Source organism: Calonectris borealis, chromosome Z, assembly GCF_964195595.1.
Source record: "Calonectris borealis chromosome Z, bCalBor7.hap1.2, whole genome shotgun sequence".
NCBI classification, from domain to species: domain Eukaryota; kingdom Metazoa; phylum Chordata; class Aves; order Procellariiformes; family Procellariidae; genus Calonectris; species Calonectris borealis.
The window spans coordinates 81,345,860-81,369,213 of record NC_134352.1 but is presented as its reverse complement, the minus strand read 5'-3'; the positions used below and the strand labels follow the sequence as shown (position 1 = coordinate 81,369,213).

Genomic DNA, 23,354 nt, shown 5'->3' with positions numbered 1-23,354 from the left:
GCCATGTGACTAATCTTAAAATGAATACATAATGCAAACGAGATGCGAAAGCAGCTTCCTGTTTTGGTGAGATATCACTGCATGAGATTGTGTCAAATGAGCAGTTGAGGATATTAAGGCTGTGTCAATGTCACACTTTAATTGAAATGGGTGTGGGATGGGAGGCATTTTAACATTAAGCACATGAATTTCCATGAGGTTTCCTGACGAAGTAATGCATTCACCAATGCATCAAATAAAACACATTTAAACTCATCTTTAATAAGATGGTGGAAATGCGTGGGTGAATTTGAGAAAAGAGATAAAATGTGACTGAAAATATTCTAAGGTTGTATAATGCGTACCAAAAAATATCTGTGTGGTAAAGAATATTATATCTGTTTTCAAGGCACAAAAATGAAAAAGGACAAAACAAGGGAAATACGAACTCATTAGTAATGACAGAGTGAAAGAAGACAAAGATGGGACACATCTGCTAGATCAGGAGAGGGACATCTTGCCATAAAAGTACTATTCAAATTCAATGTTAGGGTACAAAAGGTTTCTAGATCATTTCTACTATTATCTAAGACGTGTATACTCCATCTCTAATTTCATTCTCATTTGTCTGTAGAAGGTAAAACATTTGGATTGGACTGAACAAGCCAGAACTGGATTTGAGCTCCAAAATTTTTGTTTTTGACAAAATAATATGATTGATAGATAAATAGTCACCACTGTCTTTCATTCATCATTCTCCATACCCATTTAGTAGCCTTATCTGAGACTGGAACCAGTACAATTTGTCTTCAAAGACTGTCTCCAAGGGTAGTCAGACTGATTGCGTAGACATAGCTAAATTGCCTGTTTGTGTTCTGTATTCATTATAATTTAAAACGAGAAATGGAGAATATATAAGATTACACGTGTATGCATTTGAACCATAATCCTAAACCCGTGTTTTGTTATTAGTATTCATTTTTCTATCTGTTGGTATTATCTGCATCATACGTCACATTAAGAGGTTAATATTTCGGTATAAAGCATTTTGACTTACGTGCATGAAGAAGAGCAAACAGAGATTATGCCTACTATGTTAGGACTAAGTCTTACATTCAGACACATAAATTAAAATGCCTGCACATGAGCTGTGTATCTAGCTTCTGGTTTTGTGGGATTCAGGGAGATATAGGAGTGGAGTGGAGATTTAGGTCTTTGTTCATTTCCCTTATCACAGGCTTCGAGAGCCATTTGAGATGTCCTACAGTATCCTGCTTGTGTTTGGGTTCCTGATCCAGAATGCTGTGATCTCCCACAGGACTTGTGTCATCATCATCTGGCCCCCTGTGGATGTGACACAGGACCTATGGGGCACCAGAGCCCTTCTAGTCCGGTAAAGGAAAGCCAGACAAGATTCCTGAGAGCGTATCAAATAGCAAGAGTCATGTGTGGGCAACTGAATAGAGTCTATACTTCCATTAAGTGTAAGGGGATTGTAGATCCCTACCTTGCATTTAGACACATATTTTGTAACTGTCTAAACATAGGTGCCTGAATCTGAATTGCAGTGCCTTGCCTGACAGCTTGTCAGAACAAGAGCCTTCACAGATCATGATGATATCTCTTGAGTGTCTGGATAGATGTCCTGCAGTGAAGGGAGGAAAATGCAGATTGAGACTTGCCATGCAGAATCCTTGTTAAGGTGGCAAAAGAAAGGAGAACATTGGCATGTGTCTAGCAACGTAGGTGCTCCCACTGTAAGATTAAAAAAACCCCATGAATAGAAGAGGAGGGAGTAGTACTAAGAAATTAAGAATGCAAAAAGTGCCTAAGCTGCTCAGTTAGTGAGGCAACAAAATACCTTCTGCTTAGTGTTGTTATTATATCCTACCATGGAGGGAAATAGAAATTATTTGAAGCCATGGAGAATGGAGACTGGAAAACCATAGCAGATCTTTCTCTCTATGATGAAAACAAATTGATTAAAAAAAAAATCCCATTTCTCTTGGGAAGGATTATTTGTAAAGTTGGTAGTTTCCCTCTAAAGAGCAGATTAATGATAGTTGGATCATCTCTCAACACTTCAGTCTGAGCTATATCCTCTAACTTAGATGCATTTTCAGCTCAAGATGATCTTTGATTTTTTACCCCTTCCTCTGTTGAGAACTTCAGTATTTTCCTCATTAATGAAACAGTCTGGCCCCATTCTAAGTATGTTGTGTTACTCAGATACGTGGTCTCTAGCTCTGTTGTTAAACATTTTTTTTCTTGGGACTTTGCTTTAATAAGCCAATTATTCAGTCCTAAACAGTTTGCAGACTTCATGTAAGAAATAGCCAAAGCAACCAATTACATTTCCCTGTCCATAGTCAAGATGAATCACATCTAAAATCCTGGACGTACACTCAGTGTCTGCTACTGCTTTGTCACATTCATGTTTTCTTATAAATGCAACTCATCATGCAATTATTTCAGGGCTGTTTACACCAGGTGACAGCTCACTGTCACTTAGCATTTTCAGAAACTTGGGAAACAGTGCTTAATCTAGTAATTTTCCTTTGCTAATATCTCTGATAGAAACAATAGCAGACACCCAAATGCAGTCTTACGTCTTTCTAGGGAGTAGGTGGCCCTGAGAGCTGTTCCTACACTTGTCATTTGCTCCCTCTCATTTCACCGAACAGCTGCTCGAAGGTTGGAGGTTAATCAGAACACCTTGATGAGCATTTAGGCTCATCAGTCTTGGAAATGCAGTTGTCTGTCTGTGTCCATCACTCATGCCCTTAGAAAACATAACGCAGAAGCTATGCTAGCAGATTCACTTCAGCCACAGTGGTACCAGGCAGCAGCTACAGTTATGAGTCTCGGCAGCACACGGTGAGGTCTCAGGGAAGGAAATAGTGTACAGAGGAGACCTAGTGTAGAGCTGTCTAATTTCTTTACCCTAAATCACGAACAAGGAATGATGCATGAACTATCACCTACTAGGAATAGACTTTGGAGGCTCTGCAATAGGTTGTAGTTTTGCAAGATGGGATGAGCCGAAATTTAACAACTCATTCGTGTGGAAAAGAAGGAAGTCCCACTCTTCATCTCTGCCCTTCTCCCAGCCTTATTGGCTCTCTGGCATTCATTAGACAATTTTGCAGGCTGATTCAACAGTAGTCCAGAAGAAAACTAAGCCACCCCGACACAGAATAGTTGTCTACCAGGTTAGTGAGTTTAATCATTTTAGTAAAAACAATTCAGCAAGCTCAAAAAGTGGCAAAAGGGATAGTGTAGAACCACCTATGGGGAAATGGGAGTATAAGTGGGGACGAAAGAGGAGAAAAGAGATCCTTTTATTTCTGGGACAGGTAAGATGTGAAAACTGAGTCAACCATCTCATGCAGAGTTACTCTCAGACATCAGCCTGTGAGCCAAAATTCCTTCCTAAGTTGACCTCTGTTCTTAAAGACAATGGGGATAATTATCTGTGCCAAAAATGTAGATGGATTCAAAAAATACTTAGGTAAACTATTGGAGGGAAAAAAATCCATCAAGGGCTGTTAAAAACAAAGATGCTGCTTCCCGTTTAGAAGGGCTCTTGAAGTGCAAATAACTGGAAGCTGAGAGAATATGCCAAAAATCTTTGTAGGATTTCCTGGGCTATTGGTCACCCTCCAAAAGAGGAAAATGGATTAGATGGACTGTTGATCTTCTGTGGCTCTACTTTTTATATTCTCATTTGGAGCATTTACCTAATCTGAATGACCTTAATTGATAGTCTGGCCAGTGATCTGACTTCCCTTTCTCCTTTGTTTCTGAAAGCAAGCAAACAGATGAACAACTCTATTCCTCAGACATCTCTGCCCAACATCTGCCTACCATGGCTGGAACAGGAGAGAAAAGTGTTTCTCTTGTGTGTTGCCATGAGAGACCTATGTTGCGTGTTCGCGTGCAAAAAAGCTCTAATACCGCTTAACTGTTAATGGTTCATACTTATTATTTTCTATCCTCCATTAACTCTCTTTGTGTTAGAAGTAAGACATATTCCTGCCTTGGCCATCCTTTCTTCTCCACTGAATAAAGTGTCAATGGAGGATCAAAGCACAGTATATAACCCTTCTACTCCACCTAGAAACCTCTGAGTTTAATTGCATATCTGCTAAACATAGAGAGAAGAAAAATAACTAAAAACTGTATAGAAGTGTGACCTTGTGGTTGCTATTCTTAAGCACTGATTAGCCAGATAAAAATTGAGGAAGGAAAAAAAGCCTTTTCTCATAACTGTGACAATATCAAAACATTTCTGTGGTATATTGTTTAATAACAGTAATATTAGTAATAATGATAATAATGAAACCATTGTATTAGAATTCTTTCATAATGTTATCTACCACATTCAGAATCAGGAAAGAGTAAGCCAAGAATAGAAACCATTGTTAAAATATTTTTGTCTGTTCTACACAAAATAGGCTATTTATTTTTTTTCATATCAGCTTCATACAGGCAGAAGACCTCTATCTCAGCAACTGGTGGTTTTGATTTGACTCAATCCAACAATCCTCACCCACTGCTTTGATTCACCAAGTCTCTAACTGATCCACCTAATAAACTGAAGTGGCAAAAGGAGTTGAAGAGTGCTGCTTCTTATCACACAAGAGCTTATTTTCAGAGCTGAGCTCTTCAGGCTTCCCTTCAGGCCTACAGTGATACTCCAAACACTGACCTCTCAGAAAATTGGGACAACAGCTCCTTCTTAGGTTCTTAACAACTGTAGAGTTTTTAGTAGCGTTTCATATACACACTTTCATTGGATTGAGCCACTCTAATAATCTGGGGAATTCAGCTCTTAGTCTATAGATCCTGACTGGATTTAAGGGCGAGCAAAGTGTCCATCTGGCTGGTGACATTGAGGCAGGAGAGTTTGTATGTTTATCCAGAACTATAAACCACAGTGAAGTCACATGCAGGTTGCGGTTTCTAATTCATAACATAAATGTACTGAAGTTCTAGAGCATGATTCATCTCACCCTAACATCTGCATCTCAAGTTAGTCATGAATAATGCTCTCAAATGTGAAATACTGTAAAGAAAGCCTAGGTTCTTAGGGCTAAAGCAGGGTGGAATGTCACGTTATGTGGCAACTGAGGAGTTTCAAAGGTCCTGGGAATTATTGACTGAAGTTGGAGTGAACACCTAAGTCATCCTGTGGCTTTAGCCCAGTGGTTCTGTTATAGGTATCACAACCCACATACAGTGATGATAATTATGATTAGGATAATGAACTAAGAAGGAGCTGAAGTGAGACTTGCAGCCCGTAAATAGGGTCACCAGTGGAAAACTTGCTTACTTATTCCCTGTGTAAAGTGATTTGTACAAATGTTCCTTAAATGATTTTTGAAATTGGAAGAGACACTCATGTTATAGTTTCCTAGAGGTGGATGATTTATCATGCTCAATTCAAAATTCTTCATCACAGGACAAATGTCTCCATTAACCTTTCTTTCATGGAAGCCGGCAGCCATCTACACCTTACTAAATCCAAGGCACCATCCAGGCTAATAGCCACGCAGGTGTAGTCAACTTGTTAATTACTCCCCCTGAAATGACAAGAAGTGAATTCGTAGCTGTCAGATCCTCCCACTCAGCAGCACAATCCTGGACTTGAAAGAGTAGTGAAATTGCTACCTGCTATTCTTGTTCCCCAATATAAGGGTACTTGGACTCCTGTTAATTATCATGTTTTGATTAAACAGGAGTACTTTGTTCACTTTGTTCATGTACATCTTTGAAGTAAATGACATTTTTCTGGAAGCAGAAAAAGTAATGATATGCCTTTATTAAATATTAGTAGCATTATCTATATTGCAAGTGGTTTCTAACAGAAAAGAAAGTGCTATGGCAAAGGTTTGCCTGAGTTATCTTTAGCCCTGATTTGCAAAAATGTTAACATTTATAAGAAATCATATTTTCTTTTTGAGAGCTGGTTCTGAGAAAAATATTTGTCACTTGAATAGTCTTATTCATATGGGTGGGACACTTTATAAGCAAAATTTAACCTGTTTGAAGGACTGTAGTACAAGGTTTGAAGAAGAGCTGAGTAAGTTTTCTGGGCAGCAAGTCATATCCTTTATAATTGTTTATATAAATTTAGTCACATCTGTGCATGCTTGCAGAATAAAATCATAAATGGTGGCTTTGTTAACAGCATTTGCATCATGAATGATAGTCACTGCCTAGTTCTTAGGCCAAATTATTCAGATAGACTTTGTCAGTCTTTTATCCAAATCTCTGCTGTATCTCAGCCTCTTTGCAGAAGCTGAGGTGATGACATTTATAGGAGGTGACTATTCTACATCCAGGGGAATCCTACATTTCACAATATGTTGTAATATAAAAATGTAATCAGCTTCTCCATCCATATGTCTATGGGAAAGAAGGAAGAGGGGCACATTGTTTTCTAGGCTTCATCTTGGTTATATGAATTGTAGTTAGAACTTGATCAGAACTCTTAACGATTCTGTTTTTCATGGGCTCTTCTGAGCATGCATTTTACTTTTATTAATAATTACATTTTCGGGGGAAAATACATATCTGCAACTAGAAAATAAAATGTTGCAAATAGTAAAAAATTAATATATAGTGTAGTAGTATAAAAATAGCCTATGTTTCTACAGCAGAAGCCATTTGTATTAGATTTTTGTGTGTTTAATTTTCAATCTGCTCCTGGTCCTGAATTTTTTCAGGACTAGATAAGTAGCTTTACACATTGCAGGTGCTCCACATAGGGATTAATTTATGATACTCTCTTCTTACACATTCAGATACTCTGTCTTACATGTCTCTCTCTGTATACGTAGGTACATAGATACTAATGCACAAACACATAAAACCACATACGTATGTGTATATGTCTAATCTCCTTATAATGAAGCACCTCATGGGAATGGATAAATATCAGTACTTGATGCAGAAGGATCTGTTGACTTGTTGTGTCAGAATATTGAGTCGGAAGTGAAGTAAAAGGACTATGATGCACCCAAGTCAACAGTGTGAAAGCCTTCAGTGTATGGAAGGCAGGTAGTAGTGGAGAAGGTGTTTCTTGTAGTCAGTTATTGTTATAAATGGTGGATGGCTTTGATTGATTTCTGTGGAGCATTTGCTACCATGAATGCAGACTGAAGGTGTTATGTTCACATATACCGTTATAATTTATTTGCACCATATAAAAACTTTGAGCCCTGATGACAGAGATCTGACTGTGTGCAAGGTGCTGTACGACCAGAGAATGTAGCGATGTGTTTGCCTTGCTGGCCACTTAGGTCTTACATTTTTAACCTTCTTCACCTGAAAATGGATATCTTGCCTTGAATTTTCTGTTGTACATTGTGCTTTGTCTCCTTCTTAATGAGTAAATGTAGATGAAAACTTCTCCCATGCAACACTTTGTGCAACAATATCACTCTTAATTTTGGTTCTTCTTGAAAGCCACCCAGGCCATTATCTCCTTTTCCAACTGTTTTGTTAGCAAACATCATGATAATGAGGACCCAAAGGGAGAAGACAAACCAGATTTAACTGACTCAAAGTTCAATTCTCTCAGATTTCTGTTCACACAAAACCTTTTAGAGCACAGATAACGTTTCTTTTTTGTGCCTACCACAGACTAAGTGAGATTAAGTTGCTTTTGCTTGCCCTGCTTTTCAGCAGAGAATGAAAAGGTACCACAGTAATGAAACTGCGAGCTGACATTGAAGAAGAGGTGCTTGTACATATCTATAAGTACAACTGGGGGGGGAAAAAAAAAAAAAAAAAAGAAGACAGAAAGATAACCCATTTCCCAATTTAGAAGGCACTGAGAGCATTTCAGGTCACCGAGAAAACTGCCATCTAAGTACCCAAAGCTGAAAATCAATCAGGCTCCTCCAGCAGCTGTGTGTTATCAGTCTTGCCCTGCAGAGCACAGATCTGAAACATTAGGCAGCCCAACAAGAGGGAGAAACTTAATTTGAGAGCAGCTGTTTTAAGACAGATACATAATGGCATTAAAAGAGGAGCACTGCGGTGAGGTGAGAACCAAACAGAATACCCATTAGGTTGAGGAAGCTTTTAGTTTTATTATTGTAACCAGATGCAGACAGAGTACGGTCAATGGCATCCAGAGCCTAAGTTAAAGGAGTGAGACGGGTGTATGGCAATGAAGATGGCTCAGTTAAAAACTACTAATAACAAATAGTCAGACTGCATGGGACTTACTGGGCCTAAACTTAAATATTTATTACGCTGCAACGATTCTAGATGCTCAACAGGTAACTTAGGCCCTGTCCCCCTCAGGTATTTAGGCACCACTTTTCGTTGATGGTAACAGGATTAAGTGCAGAGGTTTGTTTGAGGAACTGGGCATAGTCTAGTTATGCTTCTGCTTTCTACTGAAGATATTAGCACTGCTTGTTTCAGGAGAACAAAATCAACTAGAAGTTATGAGTTGTTCTGCTCTTTTGTTTTCAGACTTAGAAAGTAGGAGTACCTTGTATTTCTATTTGCATCTTTACTCCTTGAAATCATGAATTATCTTATGAACACTCAAGGATTTGTTTTTATGTGCCTCTGAAGATATAAGAACCTCTAAAACAGAACACAGTAGTTAGTTAAGAGCATGTCATAATGCTGAACAAAGGCTAAATAAGGGAAACGAAGAATTGCATCTTCAATAGAAATTAATAAGGAGAGGTGGAATGTACAACAGTAATATGCATTTGAATTTAGCAAGGCCATTTGAAAACAACGTTAGAGAATCTTTTCTGAAGATGTACGTGGCCAAGACCTTGGTTTAATATCTTATCTGAAAATATGTTTATGGTAATTTGAATGCTAAAATGAAAACTGAAAGATAGAAAGTGCTGTGTTTCTCATCATGCAACTGAATGTATAATGAATAAATGTATGAATTCCTTTTACAATAAGCACTTAACATGACTAATGCTTTGTTTTTTCTCAGATTATTTTAATTTTCTCAAGGCCTACACTATAGTCTTTTTACAAGAATAAGGCTAGCAGAGAGGTACTATCTGTATTAAATGCTGCATTACTTACCTGCTTCTCTTTCATAGAAACAGCAGAGATGTTCGAAGCATGTGGTGACTGAAGAAAGAGTTTCTATCTGTGGGTTTGGAAAGCCAGTTTGGAAAGGTCATTTTTTCTCTGTTCAGCAAAAAATTAGCAAGATTCTTCTGCCTAGAACGATGTTGTCTGTTACCATCACTTCTATAGGCGGGAGCAGGCAACTTGTGCTGTTAACACAAAACTGAGCAAAACCTGGAAGAAAGACCTGACAAAGCTAAACAAATGACAGCATAATGGCAAACGCAGTTCAATGCTGAGAAATAAAAAGCAGCAGCACTGGAAAGAATAATCTGAAGTATTCTTAATTGCTGGTATAATCTAGAATTATGTAACACTAGGCAGAACTGGAAATGGGATATTTAAGTATCCTAGGTACCAGTTTAGTACTAGTTTTCCTACTTGTCTTATTTTAAAGGGTACTTCTATCTACATGAGTATTTACAGAATAAAAGGCAATCAAATCTGTCAATTCTACTATTCTAAGCCATTCATTGCTTATCATGTGTGCATAGCTCATAGGAAGGCAACCTCTGTGACTTGGTGTCCTTGTCTGCAAAATGCTGATAGCAATGTTCACCCAAATTATAAAACACTCATACTCCAGGAAAATAATTATATGCTAGGGGAAATTGTAAGACCAATGTATTTTGATGGGCAATTCCTATGACATGCATATTTTTATCTCAAATAGGAGTTTATGTGTAGTGGTTGGTAACAGTGGTTTAAGTCCCTGTTCATCCACTCTCTTTTTATTTAAAAATTCCTTGTTGTAAATAGAAACAGCACTCATCCAGCCAGAAACTCATGATCGTCCTACATTCAGGAGCATCTCTGGATTAAAATGTGTATGTAGCAGATAATCTAAGCATACCAAGAGCTGGGTCTCCTGATGTCTTTTTGGCACACAGGGAGAACGAGAGGCAGAACTCCAGGTGTGGCTGACTAAGCTTGGACTTCCTTCTGCTGGTTTGGCACCCCCTTAGCCAAATAAAATATATTTTGGCTCGTCTATATATGTGAGAATCAGATTGGTTTTAACTGCAATTGATAGACTATAAGACAGAGAAGAAGAGAGAATATTTATTTAGAAAGAATATAAGCAGAATTAACAAATGAAGGAAAGAAGCAGCTGACCTATATTTCAGGAACTGGAACATGTCTGTAATGCCGAATGAAAAACCCATTCCAACTCCCCTTTAAATTGTACACCATCCAAATCTATTTGTCATGAAGCAGTTACCTGCTCGTAGCTGAAAAAGGGCTTTGATATATTTTTTATGAATCTAGCTTCTCCAGTGCTAAGATAACAGATCACAACACAACCTTGCATTAATTATTGTACTTCTGTCTCCAGAATGATGTCCTATAAAAGAGGAAAGCCGAAAAAAGAGGATGTATTCATTTTACACACAAAAAGACAGATAACAAAAGGCTTAAGGAAGAATTTGTCCTTTTCTTTCATAATACTGCAGAGGACAATCAAACAATTAAGAGAAAAAAGTTTAAAAGTGCGTTTTTAAAAAAAACAGTTTTTCTTGGTTTAAATAAGATATTCAGTAAAGGAAGAAAGAATTAACAATAAAAAAGAATAGGTGCCATTCAGAAAACAGTTGGAGCTTTTTTTGTTTTTTTTTGTTTCCTACCCTGGAAAACAGTAAATGGTCAGTATAATTAAAGCAAAGTAGTATAATGTTTTAAGCTGAAATTTTTACCTATTTTTATTTTTTTTTTATTGTTTGAAGGAAATAAAATTCCTAAAGAAGCCCATAGTCTAGATGGAAAAAAAAAAAAGAATAATTTTCTTTAATAATTAAGTTTTACCAGCTATTTATTTTAACTACCCAGTTCCTATATTCATATATTCACATATGCAGATTGTAAGGATGCAGGAGTTTTTATCTAATTTTTCGCTTTGGTGCGAAATGCTCATTCTTGCAGTCTGTGTTTGAATCATGGATATATCTCACAGCAATATCAATGAACTCCATTCACAGTTTTTTCTTATAATACCCTATCTTTCTGCTGCATTTTACCTAAACCAAAAGCTGGGACCTTACTGTTAGCCTCACAGAAAAAGACTAATGCTGAACTTAATATAAGAAATATAGTTATTGTCTGATTTATTGTCTGATGTCTGATTATTATTCTCGTCTCTTTTTTGTACCTTATCTTAATGCTTCACTGAAATGGCAGCCGGATTTTGGCCTTTTAATAAATATCAGTCCTTAGAGCTGTAGGATGTAAAATCCAGATACACGTGGCTTAGCAGCTCCCAATTAACTTTAAAGGGAGCGTTATATTAGTATTATAAATTAATTAGGTGAAAGAAAATGTAATGTACTCAAACACTGTAAATAGTGTAAATATACCAGACAGCATTTGTAATAATGTGAATAATTTTTAAAGAGAGGAGATTAGACAGTGAGTTTGCTGATGAATACTTTCCTGCTTTGTTTTATATACACTCAGATGCTATTTCAGTGGAACATCTTCACTTCTGTTCTTCTCTACCTACATGTTAACAGCATGTTCCTCTCAGATCTCAGGGTTTCTGTTTCCTTAATATGACCATAATGTCTACCATGTTGCCTGGACTAAAAAAACTAGCCACATAGTCGTCTCTTCTGAAATCCTTTAGGAAGGACACCGGGGTTTCTGCTTAGCATTATAGCTACTAATAAAACAAAAATATGTTAACTGGGTCCAACATACAGACATATCCAACTCTTGATCTCTCGGAGATTGTTTCTTTCCAGGTTAACGCCTCCGCTCCACAGTCCAACAGAGTAAAATAAAGATGTTTGTCTATGTAATCCCTCACTCAGCTCTATTTTCATTACTTCCTGAGATGAAATTCCAGTTTAAAAGTATTAATTGTAGACCAGAACTAAATGGTACAGCTCTTCCACTCTTAGTTTGTCTTCTTGGTCTATAGGACGTGAGATGGGAAACAAGGTTTTCAATGTATGCATCTTCCTTCTACCTCCTGCACTGGAAAAATTCATTGTCCTAGTAGCCCGGAGATCAGTGAATACACAGAGTAAATGAAAAGATAGTGCTTCTCAAAAGACTGGTTGTGCTCAAGCATTAAGAAGCTGATAGGTCGTAAGTGGGTGCTATGATCTGATCTCTGGTATGAGGGTGTCGGCTCAAGATAGCAATTCCCGCGGTAAGTGTAGGCTTTAGGACTTCCTCTTAAGTGAGTGCCATAAGAAAACTAAGCAATAAATCTCCCATCTATTTTCCATTCAAATACAGGTTGAGAATACCCCTGTTTATCACACCCCAATTGAGGATATTTTTAAGCTTTTCTAAATTATCTGTACTACCCTGCTTTTTGCATATATGCAGAGAGAGAATATTACAAAGGAAATTCGTATCTCCTTCCTGTTTCATCTCTACATTTCTTGGGGCAAAGGCAAATCCTACAAGTAAAAAGCATGTTCCAAATACAATCACCTAGAAAACCATTTAGATTCATGTGCTTGGAAAATGCTGAATAGAATATGTTTCACTACCACCAGCAGAAGATGTTAGCATATAGTAAGAATGAAAATGGGACAGTGATTCTGGCACACCTTTGTGAAGTGTTTTAAGGTCAGTAGTTTGAGGAAACGAAATAAATGAAAATAACACAATGGGTTTGTATATTCAGTGTTACCTTTGCAAAGTAAAAGGGTTATAAACATAACCTCGCTCCAGCTTTTAGCAGTTGAAACTTCACTGATTACAGTGGCATGATATCGGGGTACACCTGGTGTAGCTCAGCAGGGAATTAGACGTAGATATCTTACGTTTACTTACTGAAAGCTATAACTTATATTCAGAGGCCAGTGGGTCTTTTAGTTAGTAACTCTGAACTCCTAATTCATTTCCTTAGCAAATAAGACAGGATTTATCTAGATTCCTAGTTTCATTTTTATCCAAGCTGAATTTAACTATGCAAATGTCTCTCTGCATTAACTGTTTTAAAGCTACTGTATTAAAACTCAGATTGGTCTAAGTGAAGAGAGAAATAGGACCACGGCATATTGGCTTTAGAGTATCCAGCTGCGAAGCCAAGAGTGCAAGCTAAATATATGCAAGTCATATGTTAATTATGTATGCATTAATGTAATGCAAATGGGCACTCACCTGCATGGCAATATACTAATAATACATTATAGTGTTAATAGAATCTACATGAAGGAAATACCACGTTTGATTTTATGTATTTTCTTTTTTTTTTTTAATTTTTAGTTAAAAGGTAAAAATTCTACTGTACCCATCATTGTTGTGCCATAATAGATTACTCAAACTGTAAATAGCCTATTTGAGTCTATACGGTCCCCCTTCGGCATGGAGTTTCTTATTCAGCAATTCCTAGAAAGAGATCTATTGACTGAAACATATGCTGGTTGGAGTGTTCTGGCTTTCTCAGCAAGGCAATGTATCATACACGTACTTAAGCCTCTGGGTCCTCCTGATATCAATGGGATTAGGTATTTGTTTAAAGCAAGGCATGCGCCTAAGTTATTTGCTGAACTGAGGCCTAAAAGAAGCAGGACAGTCATAGAAATTACCGTATGTGATGATGTCATTAAAGATAGCCTGCCACTGACTGCGCAGGAGCGGGCTGAATTAGGGCCATATAGAATCCTTCATATCTGAATGCTTTAATGTTTCCTTTGTGTAGGTGGAAACCAGGTTTTTACATGCTTTTATAAAGCATCATATGATGCAAGATATAAAGGGTACAAATTGGACTGTCCTGAGAATTCCAGCTACCTGCAATATAATCCCATAGTATAATCCCAATATTATCCCAGTAATCATTGAGAGCCTAGTCCTGAGGGTCTCTGGCAGCCAGGGCTTGCAGGATTAAGTCTTTGCACAGGGCCAGCCATACACTCATGATGATTAATGACACTTCTCAGATGCATTAAATGCACTTGTCTTGTCTTCACACCTCAATGCACAGCCAAAGCATAACATCAGTCGCCAAAACCACTCAGGCTGCTATGCATTATTGTTTAATTAAACAACACAGATAATTTCCAAGACTATTTCCACTATAAACATAGCCTGATATCTAAGCTGTATTTAACTTTAGGACGGAAGTACGAATGTTGAGATGAGAGTGAAATTTAAATGTGAGGAAAACAGCTTATGGAAATAGTAGTTCACTTTTTTTGGTTTTCTCCTTCCAAATTTAGCTTGATAAAATCATGTCCACCAAGCACAGGTTTTCCCTCCTCCACCCCAGCCATGAGGAATGTGAGGACACTGATTACAGAATTTATTTTAAAAAATCCATTTGCATTCTCTCCAGAGATATACAGAGTCCTAATTAGTTGCTCTGACATATCTGAGCCAGAAGCCCTCTTCAGCCACAGGGAGAGTATCCCAGTAATTTAGACAATCTTTAGCTTGAAACTATTTGCTGGAAAAGCTCTGTGGAAATGTGATTGTGGTAAGTAAAAACGACTCTGCTGTATAGCACCAACACAACACCTACGAAACTTTGTGACTTAAACAACACCTATGGTCGGTGCTATCCTTTTAAAGAGAGGCAAATTTACTTCTTTAATATTTTGAGGTGGTGTAATAGAAAAGACTAGATCACGCCTTTTTGCTAATACTTTGCAGTGATGGTAGGATTTCAGAAAGTGTCTTTTTGACTTGAAAGAAAGCAAAGTTAGGTCAGACTGGAGAGCTGTTGAAAAACCTACTCCAAACTAGCAAAGCTATTTCATTTTCCATTCTCTGAGCCACTCCTATGCTTAGTCGTACTGCACTGTGTTTTTCAGAGGATGCCTATAAAACTCAAGTCCGAATTGATGACGAACCAGCCTATTTGGACATTCTAGACACTGCTGGACAGGTAAGTAGTTTCCCAATGTGAAACATTCAATCAGAGATAAAACCAAAGATTTTAACCTCAGATATATGGGTCACAGAGCTAGAAACAAGCTTCCCTATTCAAACATAAAGGGAGCAGTGGCAGAAAAACATTGAGGAATTAACAAAGGAGAAGATTAAAGGAGTGCTTCAGTAGTGTAGCAGAACTTCAAAATCTGACCAGAAGAGACAGACAAATTTAATTGAGTAGAAGATAAAAAGCTGTTTGTTTCTTTTTCTCTTGTATACAGAAACATCTATCACAATCATGGAATGAATAAATGCTGTTGTTGGTTTGTCTTATGTGTTTATCATTCCTGCTTTTCTGTATATTACAGGAATCTTCTGGTCTACTTATAGATCAAGTATTTTGTTACCATTCTTCTCCTCCCCACATTATATTTAAACATCAAATGCTCACCTATAAAGAAAAGATCTTAATGCCAAAAGTAACACACAGTGTACGTATAATGTGTATATGCATGTGTGAGCATCAGTCAGGGAATTAATTTTCACATCCAGTAAGGCAAAAGAAGGAGTTAAATGCAACAATTCCTTCTACCTGACCTAGTTCACCCCTGTTCCACCTCAAAATATTTTTATTTGTTTAATCAAAATGTTGCAGCTGGTTGATCTTTTCCTGAAGTATGTGTCAGGTTTTGTTTGAAGGCTTGATAGTTTCATGAGTTTCCATAGTGCATGTGCACCTTGTACAGGAATGAGTCTGTCAACAAGGACAGTAGATCCTTAAAACAAACAAGCAAAAGAAGATTTAGGAAGTATAAGCCTAGAAACCTTGATCTCAGCTTCCCAAACGTCTGAATGCACCTTAGCTGGGCACTGCAAATGGTGTGAAATGCAGTCTGCTGCCAGGAATTAGAATAGCATCAAGTTATTAAAGTTGAATGTAGTTCAGGGGGACTGTGGCATGAGTTTTACATGGGAATGAAATATAGGCCAATTTCAAAGTGAACTCAACCCAGTTTCAGGAATCAAAAGATGCCCTGAATTATTCTTCCTTGACCCAAAATTATACAGTCTCAGCAGTTAACCAGTAACTTGCTGCTGAGTCTCCTGTGAAAGTGTTTGATTATCCAGAAAATGTAAGCTAAATTTCAAGGCATGTCTCCAAAGCTGTGAATTTAATTGACCTATTATTATAACAGGCCCAAGAAGTTTCTTATGCATAATAGTCCTAGCGTAGCTTCAGCAATGATTTGACTGGGGGAAAGAAGGAACATCATAGTTGCTACTCAATATGTCTGAAAATATCTGTACTTCTGTTGGAGAAGAGGAAGCAACATCTTCTTTGCTCACTCAGGAAGTCTGAGACTGGTAACTTCAGCCTTGTATCGTCGTTAGAACACAGTCGTTAGGGAAATTATACCTTCAGCTTTTTAGTCTTGTAAGGCTTGATGTGTTAGGGACCTCCTGTGTTATCCTCTAATATAGTTCACTGTTTATATCTACTTCATTCTACTCCTAAATTCCCTTTAGTCCCATTTTGTAGAGTCAAAATGCTAAAAAATAAAATACTTTCTTAGCCAGAGCTGAAGAGAAATGATGAATCAGAGTTTATGTGTCCAACTTTTTGCTAATGGAAAGAGGACCAAAGTGCTATACAGGATTTATTCATTTTCATAGATGTGTTCCTAATTTGCTGTGGAGACTCTGAGAGAGTGCAGGAGTTAAACTCTGCAAACCAAGAGGGTACAGTAGGTACAGAGCTCCTTGCGTTGTGCTCCTGCTTACAGATCTGTGCAGAGAAGATGAGTTACCCGATCCTAATACCTGCAAATATTAGTTATACAAAGGAAATAAAGCAGCTTAAAATCAAAGCAAAGAATGGATGATGAACAAAACAAAATTGGATAGTGTGCTTTTATTTTGAGCTGGGGAGTAATATGTTGTAAAAACCAAGAGGAATAATTTCTTCTACTATAAGTTTTTCCATTTGTTTTTGTTACTAGAAACATAAAGGTTTGTAGTATTGAGAAAAAAAGATAGAATCAGATATTGAGAGTTTCCTTCTCTTCCTAAGCCCCCACCAAAATCAAAGTCTCTATTTTTCCTTTTTTTTTTTAATTAGAACAAGTATTTTTTAAATAGTATTTAATTTTCTGTCAACTTATTTTAAAATGAAAAAAAAAAAAAAATTGAGCCCAATCTTCAATCCCTTTGAAAATATTTTTTAGATTCAGGAAAAAGGAAAAACTATCCCTATGCACTGGCCTTTTAAGTAGCTGAAAATATCATGTTTTCCAGTTTAAACAAAGCTTATCTTTTGTCAGTCATGTTCACTTTTTAGGAAAAATTCCCCACAAAACTGTACAACTTTTACATGATTTTTTATTTTTGATCATAAAAAATAGCTAGAACAAAACCTCATTTTTAATTGGTGGGGGATTCATTGCCAATATTATGAATTTTAGCAGAACTGAGAGTTGTAAGGTAAGAAAAGAAATCAGAATAATGCAAACAGTGAAAGTTGGTGAGAAAAATAGTAGAGAAAGGCTGGAGAGTTTTAAATTTCATTTCAAGAAGGGACCTAAATATCCATAATATTAGAGGCCCATGGCAAGTAATGACCACGTAATGAAATGTGGTGCAGAGATTTTGGAGCAAGCAGAGAGCTGTGGCGGTAGCACCACGCTCTGCAGGTACATCAACCCAGGACATCGTACAGCCTGGACATACCTATTCATGATCCAAGTTGAGTTGATACAAGAAAATCTCTGCTTTAAATTTCCCTGTTCTTACAGCGGAGACTGTCGCTGAAACATGTCTCAGTGTATCTATGCTAGGAAGCTCTTCCCACTTTCCTAGGCTCCTATTTTTCAGAAACTGTCCATTCTAAGTATCCTGGATTTAGCTGCTTGTCTTTGCAGTTGTCTTTGAATTTGTTGCCTCTCTATCTGCACTACACAGCTCCAGAATAAATCAAGACCTAATCCAACTCCCATTGAAGTCAACAGCTAAAATAGCCTCTTTCCTCAAAGAGGGCTTAATGTTCCTCTCACTGAAGTTCAAACTGAAATCCTGCTGTGACTTTGGTGACTCAGGGTAAAAATCCAAAGCACCCAGTCATGCTGATGATGGTGTGCTCTGATGGTACCTCGCTGGGTTTCATGTTAAAGCAGAGATGGTCTTACAGCTTCTAAATCATGTAGTGGAAAACTCATTTCTCTCTGGGTGTCCTCGCAGTCATAAATACTTCATCATCAACTTTGAATCATGACTTTAATCACTTCAGAAGATCAAGGAGCTAAAATTGTAATTTTTCCCTATTTGGGAAACACAGGCAGCCAACAGAAAAACCAACTGAATTTAAAGTATTTTGCTGTTGTTCTAGAGAATATGTTTCACCAAATATGCTTCTCCTTTCCCTGCTGTACCTATGCAGTAATTGAACACTTGGACACTGACCAAATATTGATATTTATTAATAATTAATATAGTTCTTTATTGTCAAGTCCAGAGTTAAAAATCCACATCTGACTTCATACCTGAAACTGGATAAAAAGCTTTGATATTTTAACTGATAGATACAGTTTGGAGCACCAAAAACATAGATGGTGCTTCAGAAATACATTTCTGGTTCTCAACTTTCCGAAGTTACAAAACATTCAAACAAGGTGAAAACCAGAAACATAAATAAACTATTAGTATTGCTCATCTAGTTATTGGTCATCTTCTTCTCATGCGTATACATAGACACCATTAAACATGACAGATTGCTCCTATCAGGTAGCAGACTGATGTTCCTTGAACTCTGGATACATATTTTCTACATCATCAATTGTCCTCTAATGCTCTTCCAATATCATTTTTCCACTGAAGGTACAGTAAGAGGCACATTCTTAATGTATGTAGGGCTAGTGTAAGTAGTTATGCTTCACTGAACTCACTACCCCTGCTTTTCACCACCCGCTACATCTGCCTGTCTTTGCTCAACGCAATCAACTTCAGACAGAATAAGGTTACGTCTAACTCAGAGAGTTTCAAGGGCAGCTGTTGCTGAAGTCACTGCTTATAGCCAAATTGTCTTAAACAGCACTTACTTAAGCAGTTCCTACCATAAGGCTTGAAAACGTGGAGTGCAGCGAGAAGAAAAGGAACAAAAAATTGATGTTGGTTCTCTTTTTCAATGGCACAGCTGAATCTAGAAGACATGTAGCCTTAGCCTCACGTTTGCTGCCAGAAGAAGCTATCAATGATGCCTTTGGCTCTCCTTTAACTAGAAGTTCTCCTCTTAAACCAAAAGTTTTGGTTTTGCGGCTGCATTTCAATTAAAACAAAACCAAAAAGCAAATGAAAACACAGAGTAAATGTGAGATTGAGCTTTAGGAGGGATTTTATTTAGTTAGCTTTTAACCCTCTAGGATAGCTAAAATTTGGCATGTGGAGTAAATAATAAAACCTTAATGGAAATCTGCAAATGCAAACTATTATCGGGAAAGATAGCTTGAGCTTCCTTGTTCAATCATGTTCATAGGACATTTTTTTGAGTAACTTCCCCTTGAAATTCACCCATGTGCCTCTCTCTATCCCTTAAGGTTGGGAGAGGTGTAGGGGAGGAGGTAGTTCTGAGGTTTCCCTTTTCTTGTCCAATGTGTCATAAACCTCACCTGCTTTTACATATATTTGATTTAAACTGGTGTAAACTGTTTGACTGCCAGGAAACTTGTGGCTGCAAATGAAAGGACATTCAGACCTCAAGTCCTTTATTCTGTGTTTGGTTCCCTTCACAATTATTCTCAGAGACTGACAACCCCCAACTGCTCCAACCGTGCACAAAAAGCCTCCACACAGGGTTATAGAAACCTTCTGTTCACTCATTTACGCTTTTTCACTCTCTCTTCTAACTTAAAAATATGTTGTAAGTTCTGGAGCCCAGTTTGAATTCCTCCTCATGGAGCATACACAACAGTTATCTCTCCTTCCGTATTTATAAACTGTTGACTGACACAGGAGCTTTTATTCTTGCCACAGCTCTCCTCCCGATGACACATTACCCAACCTCCCTGTTTAAACCTCACGCCGAACTTTAAAAGAGCATCAGACAGCATTCCCTTCACCGAAAAAACAATCTGAGATGACCCTAGGTAGAAAAGGCAAACTCGTTTTCAGACATGAAGCAGGCAAATATGCAGAAAAATGGATTTCTGTACCTGTCAGTGAGACAGTACGTTGCAAGATTATTGCACCAATTTTTGCTTGTTAAAACGTGAGCTTTTTATGATAAACTTAGTACACCAGTATATTTCCCAGGTGTGAGTCAGAGACTTGAAAAATTGGCCTTAAAATGTAATGGCATGCCATTTCAGGGAGATTTTCCTTTGTCTGGAGCTGTGTGCACATGAATTCATTTCCAGGCAGACACTTTTCAACCTGACAACAACAGTGCGCTCTGTAGTGAAATCCATCTCTCAAATTGCTAGCAAATCACAGGACATGTTTATCCTGCCAACCTCCAGGACTATGATTTTTGCCCCCTGCTTCAAGCTTTGAAGAGGAACCATATTAGTCCCAAGAGCCCTTCAGATAAACACACTTTCTCAGACTAAACACTATAGCCAGATGACTCACTCAGGCTGTTATCTGAGATCCTTCTGCTTATTATCTAAACATGCTGCTCTAATCCTGAATCAATGGAAGTCAAATTTCAAACTACACTACTGCTGCTTATCTCAAGGAAATGTGAAATGCCTTTTTGGCAGTAATTATATTTTAATGGGCCTTTACAGCATGTTCTTTTAAGGGGAAAATAATTTTAGTGCACTTTCTGCTAGGTACTGTAGTGAGTAAATGAAATCCATTTTATTTTTAAAGCACAGTGGTAGTGAACTAAGTAGCAACCATTAACACAGTGTATTAGGTGAAGAACATTAATTTTATTTTCTTTATATGTTGTTTCACAGGCTGATGATGACATACTTAGAAAAAATCAAACCATAGCACTGAAAATTTGGTGGATTCTCAAGACAAGCTGTTCTGTACTTTCTAGGGAGAACTAAAATCTCTCACTAAAATGACCAAGCCATTTTATTTGGGAATGGACAGATTTTGAAGAAACATTTATTTGGCACAGATATTGAGTGAAAAAAAAGGTTCCAGTAAATCATATATGAAATTGCAGACCTGACTCCAATTTCCTTCAAATTATGGGCAAAATATTCTTTGGCTTCAGTGGGAAAAGATCTAGGCATATACTGTCAAAAAGAGTATATTAATTTAGCAAGAACAGGCAACTAGCAACTAAGATTCCCAACTTCCTTTCCCATACCTGTCAATGAATGAATCATGGTGCAATAAAGGATGAATTAGTTTGTATTTCTGCATTTATCTTTCTGACAAACAGGTGCAATAACATGTTGCAGGGAGCAGGCATTGGGGGTGAACATCAGGATTTATTGAGTGTAGTGATACTGATTTCCCACCCCTCACTACCATTTCACTTCAGTAAAGTCAATGCTAGTGGTTCCATATTACAGGTGGAGGAATACTTTCTAGTGTTGTCTGTTCTTTTCCAATAAATTCTTTTTTTTTCTTTTGAAATGCGTTCTCTCTCGCTGTTCTTTTTCTTTAACTAATAACTTCCAAAAATAGATAAATATCCAATGATACTGCTGAATGTTTACTCTTTGACTTTTTAATGAACATTTAAAAGAAGAAAATACTTTGTTACAAATTCTGATAAAAGTAGCAAAATCCTTTTTTCTCCTTTCTAGATCTTTCCTTGTAGTATTTCTTGTTTGTTTTTGTTGTTGTTGTTGTTGTTGTGGTCTGGTATACATTGTATGAAAAACACCTATATAAGCACATCCCATATGAGTAAACTTCATTCAGGTCCTCCACAAGACTATGATTATGTAAATTTGCCTTTTCTTCTAACATTACAAACTGTATTGTATACTTTTTGTTCCCACTGTTGAATGGCACTGAAGTCCTTTGAAGTTACTTCCAGCAGATGTTGGACATGCTCTAAGTGTGTCCTACTTCTCTCTATATATGTGACTGTCCTAGATAATCTCACTAGGAATTCCATTTTACAGAGGTTTGTCAATCTTGGTACCAAGCAGCTCTACACAGACCAGGGACTCCAGTGGACAGAAAACTGTTTTCTACTTGTACCAATTTTCACAAAATTCACATCAAAAAGGTATTTCTAGGACTAAAAACTTGGCTTGCATGCTGAGATAACTGGCATGTGTAACAGCACTGCCTGGTGCCATTTGACCTGACAGTAACAAATGACCAAGAGAAGGGTTTTTTGCAGAGCAGGGTGTTAATGCTTCTCAGGAAAAGTGGGTTGTCCCAAAGAACAATAATTTAACAAAACTTATTTGTCTTTTATGCTATTCTGTAGCTGCTGGATACTCTACCAATACATTCAATGGTGGTGTCTCCAGACAAAAACAAAAGAGAGCAAAAAGTTACATAGTCTTACCCGTCTGAATCCAAACCTTTGAATTGCAAAGCTGCATGAGATATTTGGCTGGAAGAGGCTTTCTAACGATGTTCTTTTCATTTTACACTAACAGGAGGGGCTGGAAAAGCCTAAAAACAAAAGCCATCTTTCACAGCTGAAGTTCCAATAGTTTTGCCCCAGAACTTGGAAGTGGCATCTGCCCCCCACCAATTAAAAAAAAAAAGAAAAAGAAAAAAGTAAATGTCAGTAAATTTTGAACTCCATTGCTCATTGCTTGTCACCTTTCCTTTATAATATGAGGAATGTTATTGTATCTATCCAAATTTTTAAAAGAGGAAGTGAAGAGCAAAGTAGAAATTCAAGACAATAATTAGTGAAAATATGGAACATTTTCTGTTTTCTTTTTTAAACTGGATGTATTTCAGCTATGTATTTTTCTTGCTTCCATAGGAGCAAGCTTGCATATCTTGCATAGGTTTTTATGCCTGCTTTTATTTTGTGCCTAATGGCTGAGGAGAATAAATTGTTGCCATGGGAGTTCCATGTCATTATCAGAGCAGCAGGATGATGTGAATCATGCCAGGGAGCAATTTTTTCTTTTAAAAAGTCAAAACTCAAAAGCTTAGCAGTAGCTGCATCAGCTGTACCTGATCTTCTCTTACTTACAGTGGAGTACCTGAGTAACATCTTGAAGCAAGCTGAAGAAGTCAGACTCCACTAACTTTCAGAATTGCAGATGAGTTGTGTCCTTGTGTTGGACAGTCTTGGCATATCTCAGAAGCTATTCAGCATCTTTCAGGATCTATTGAACTAACCTAGATACCTCATGACTACAGTTTTGGAGGTCTCTCTTTGTCCTCACAGCCTTTTTCTAAAGAAATGAAAACTATACCCCCATTTGATAGGCAGACACAGATGCTATGGATCTGAAAATGGAACTTGGTAGCATTTACCC

General features: G+C 37.4%; 1 protein-coding gene across 1 annotated transcript in view; it reads left to right on the top strand.

Annotated features, from left to right (window-relative positions):
* Positions 1-23,354, top strand: part of LOC142075383 (GTP-binding protein Rit2) — a 175,722-nt gene that overhangs the window by 58,095 nt on the left and 94,273 nt on the right. The window contains exon 3 of the mRNA XM_075136612.1: positions 14,877-14,950. Within this exon, the coding sequence (XP_074992713.1) occupies positions 14,877-14,950 (74 nt within the window). The remainder of the gene's footprint in view (positions 1-14,876; positions 14,951-23,354) is intronic.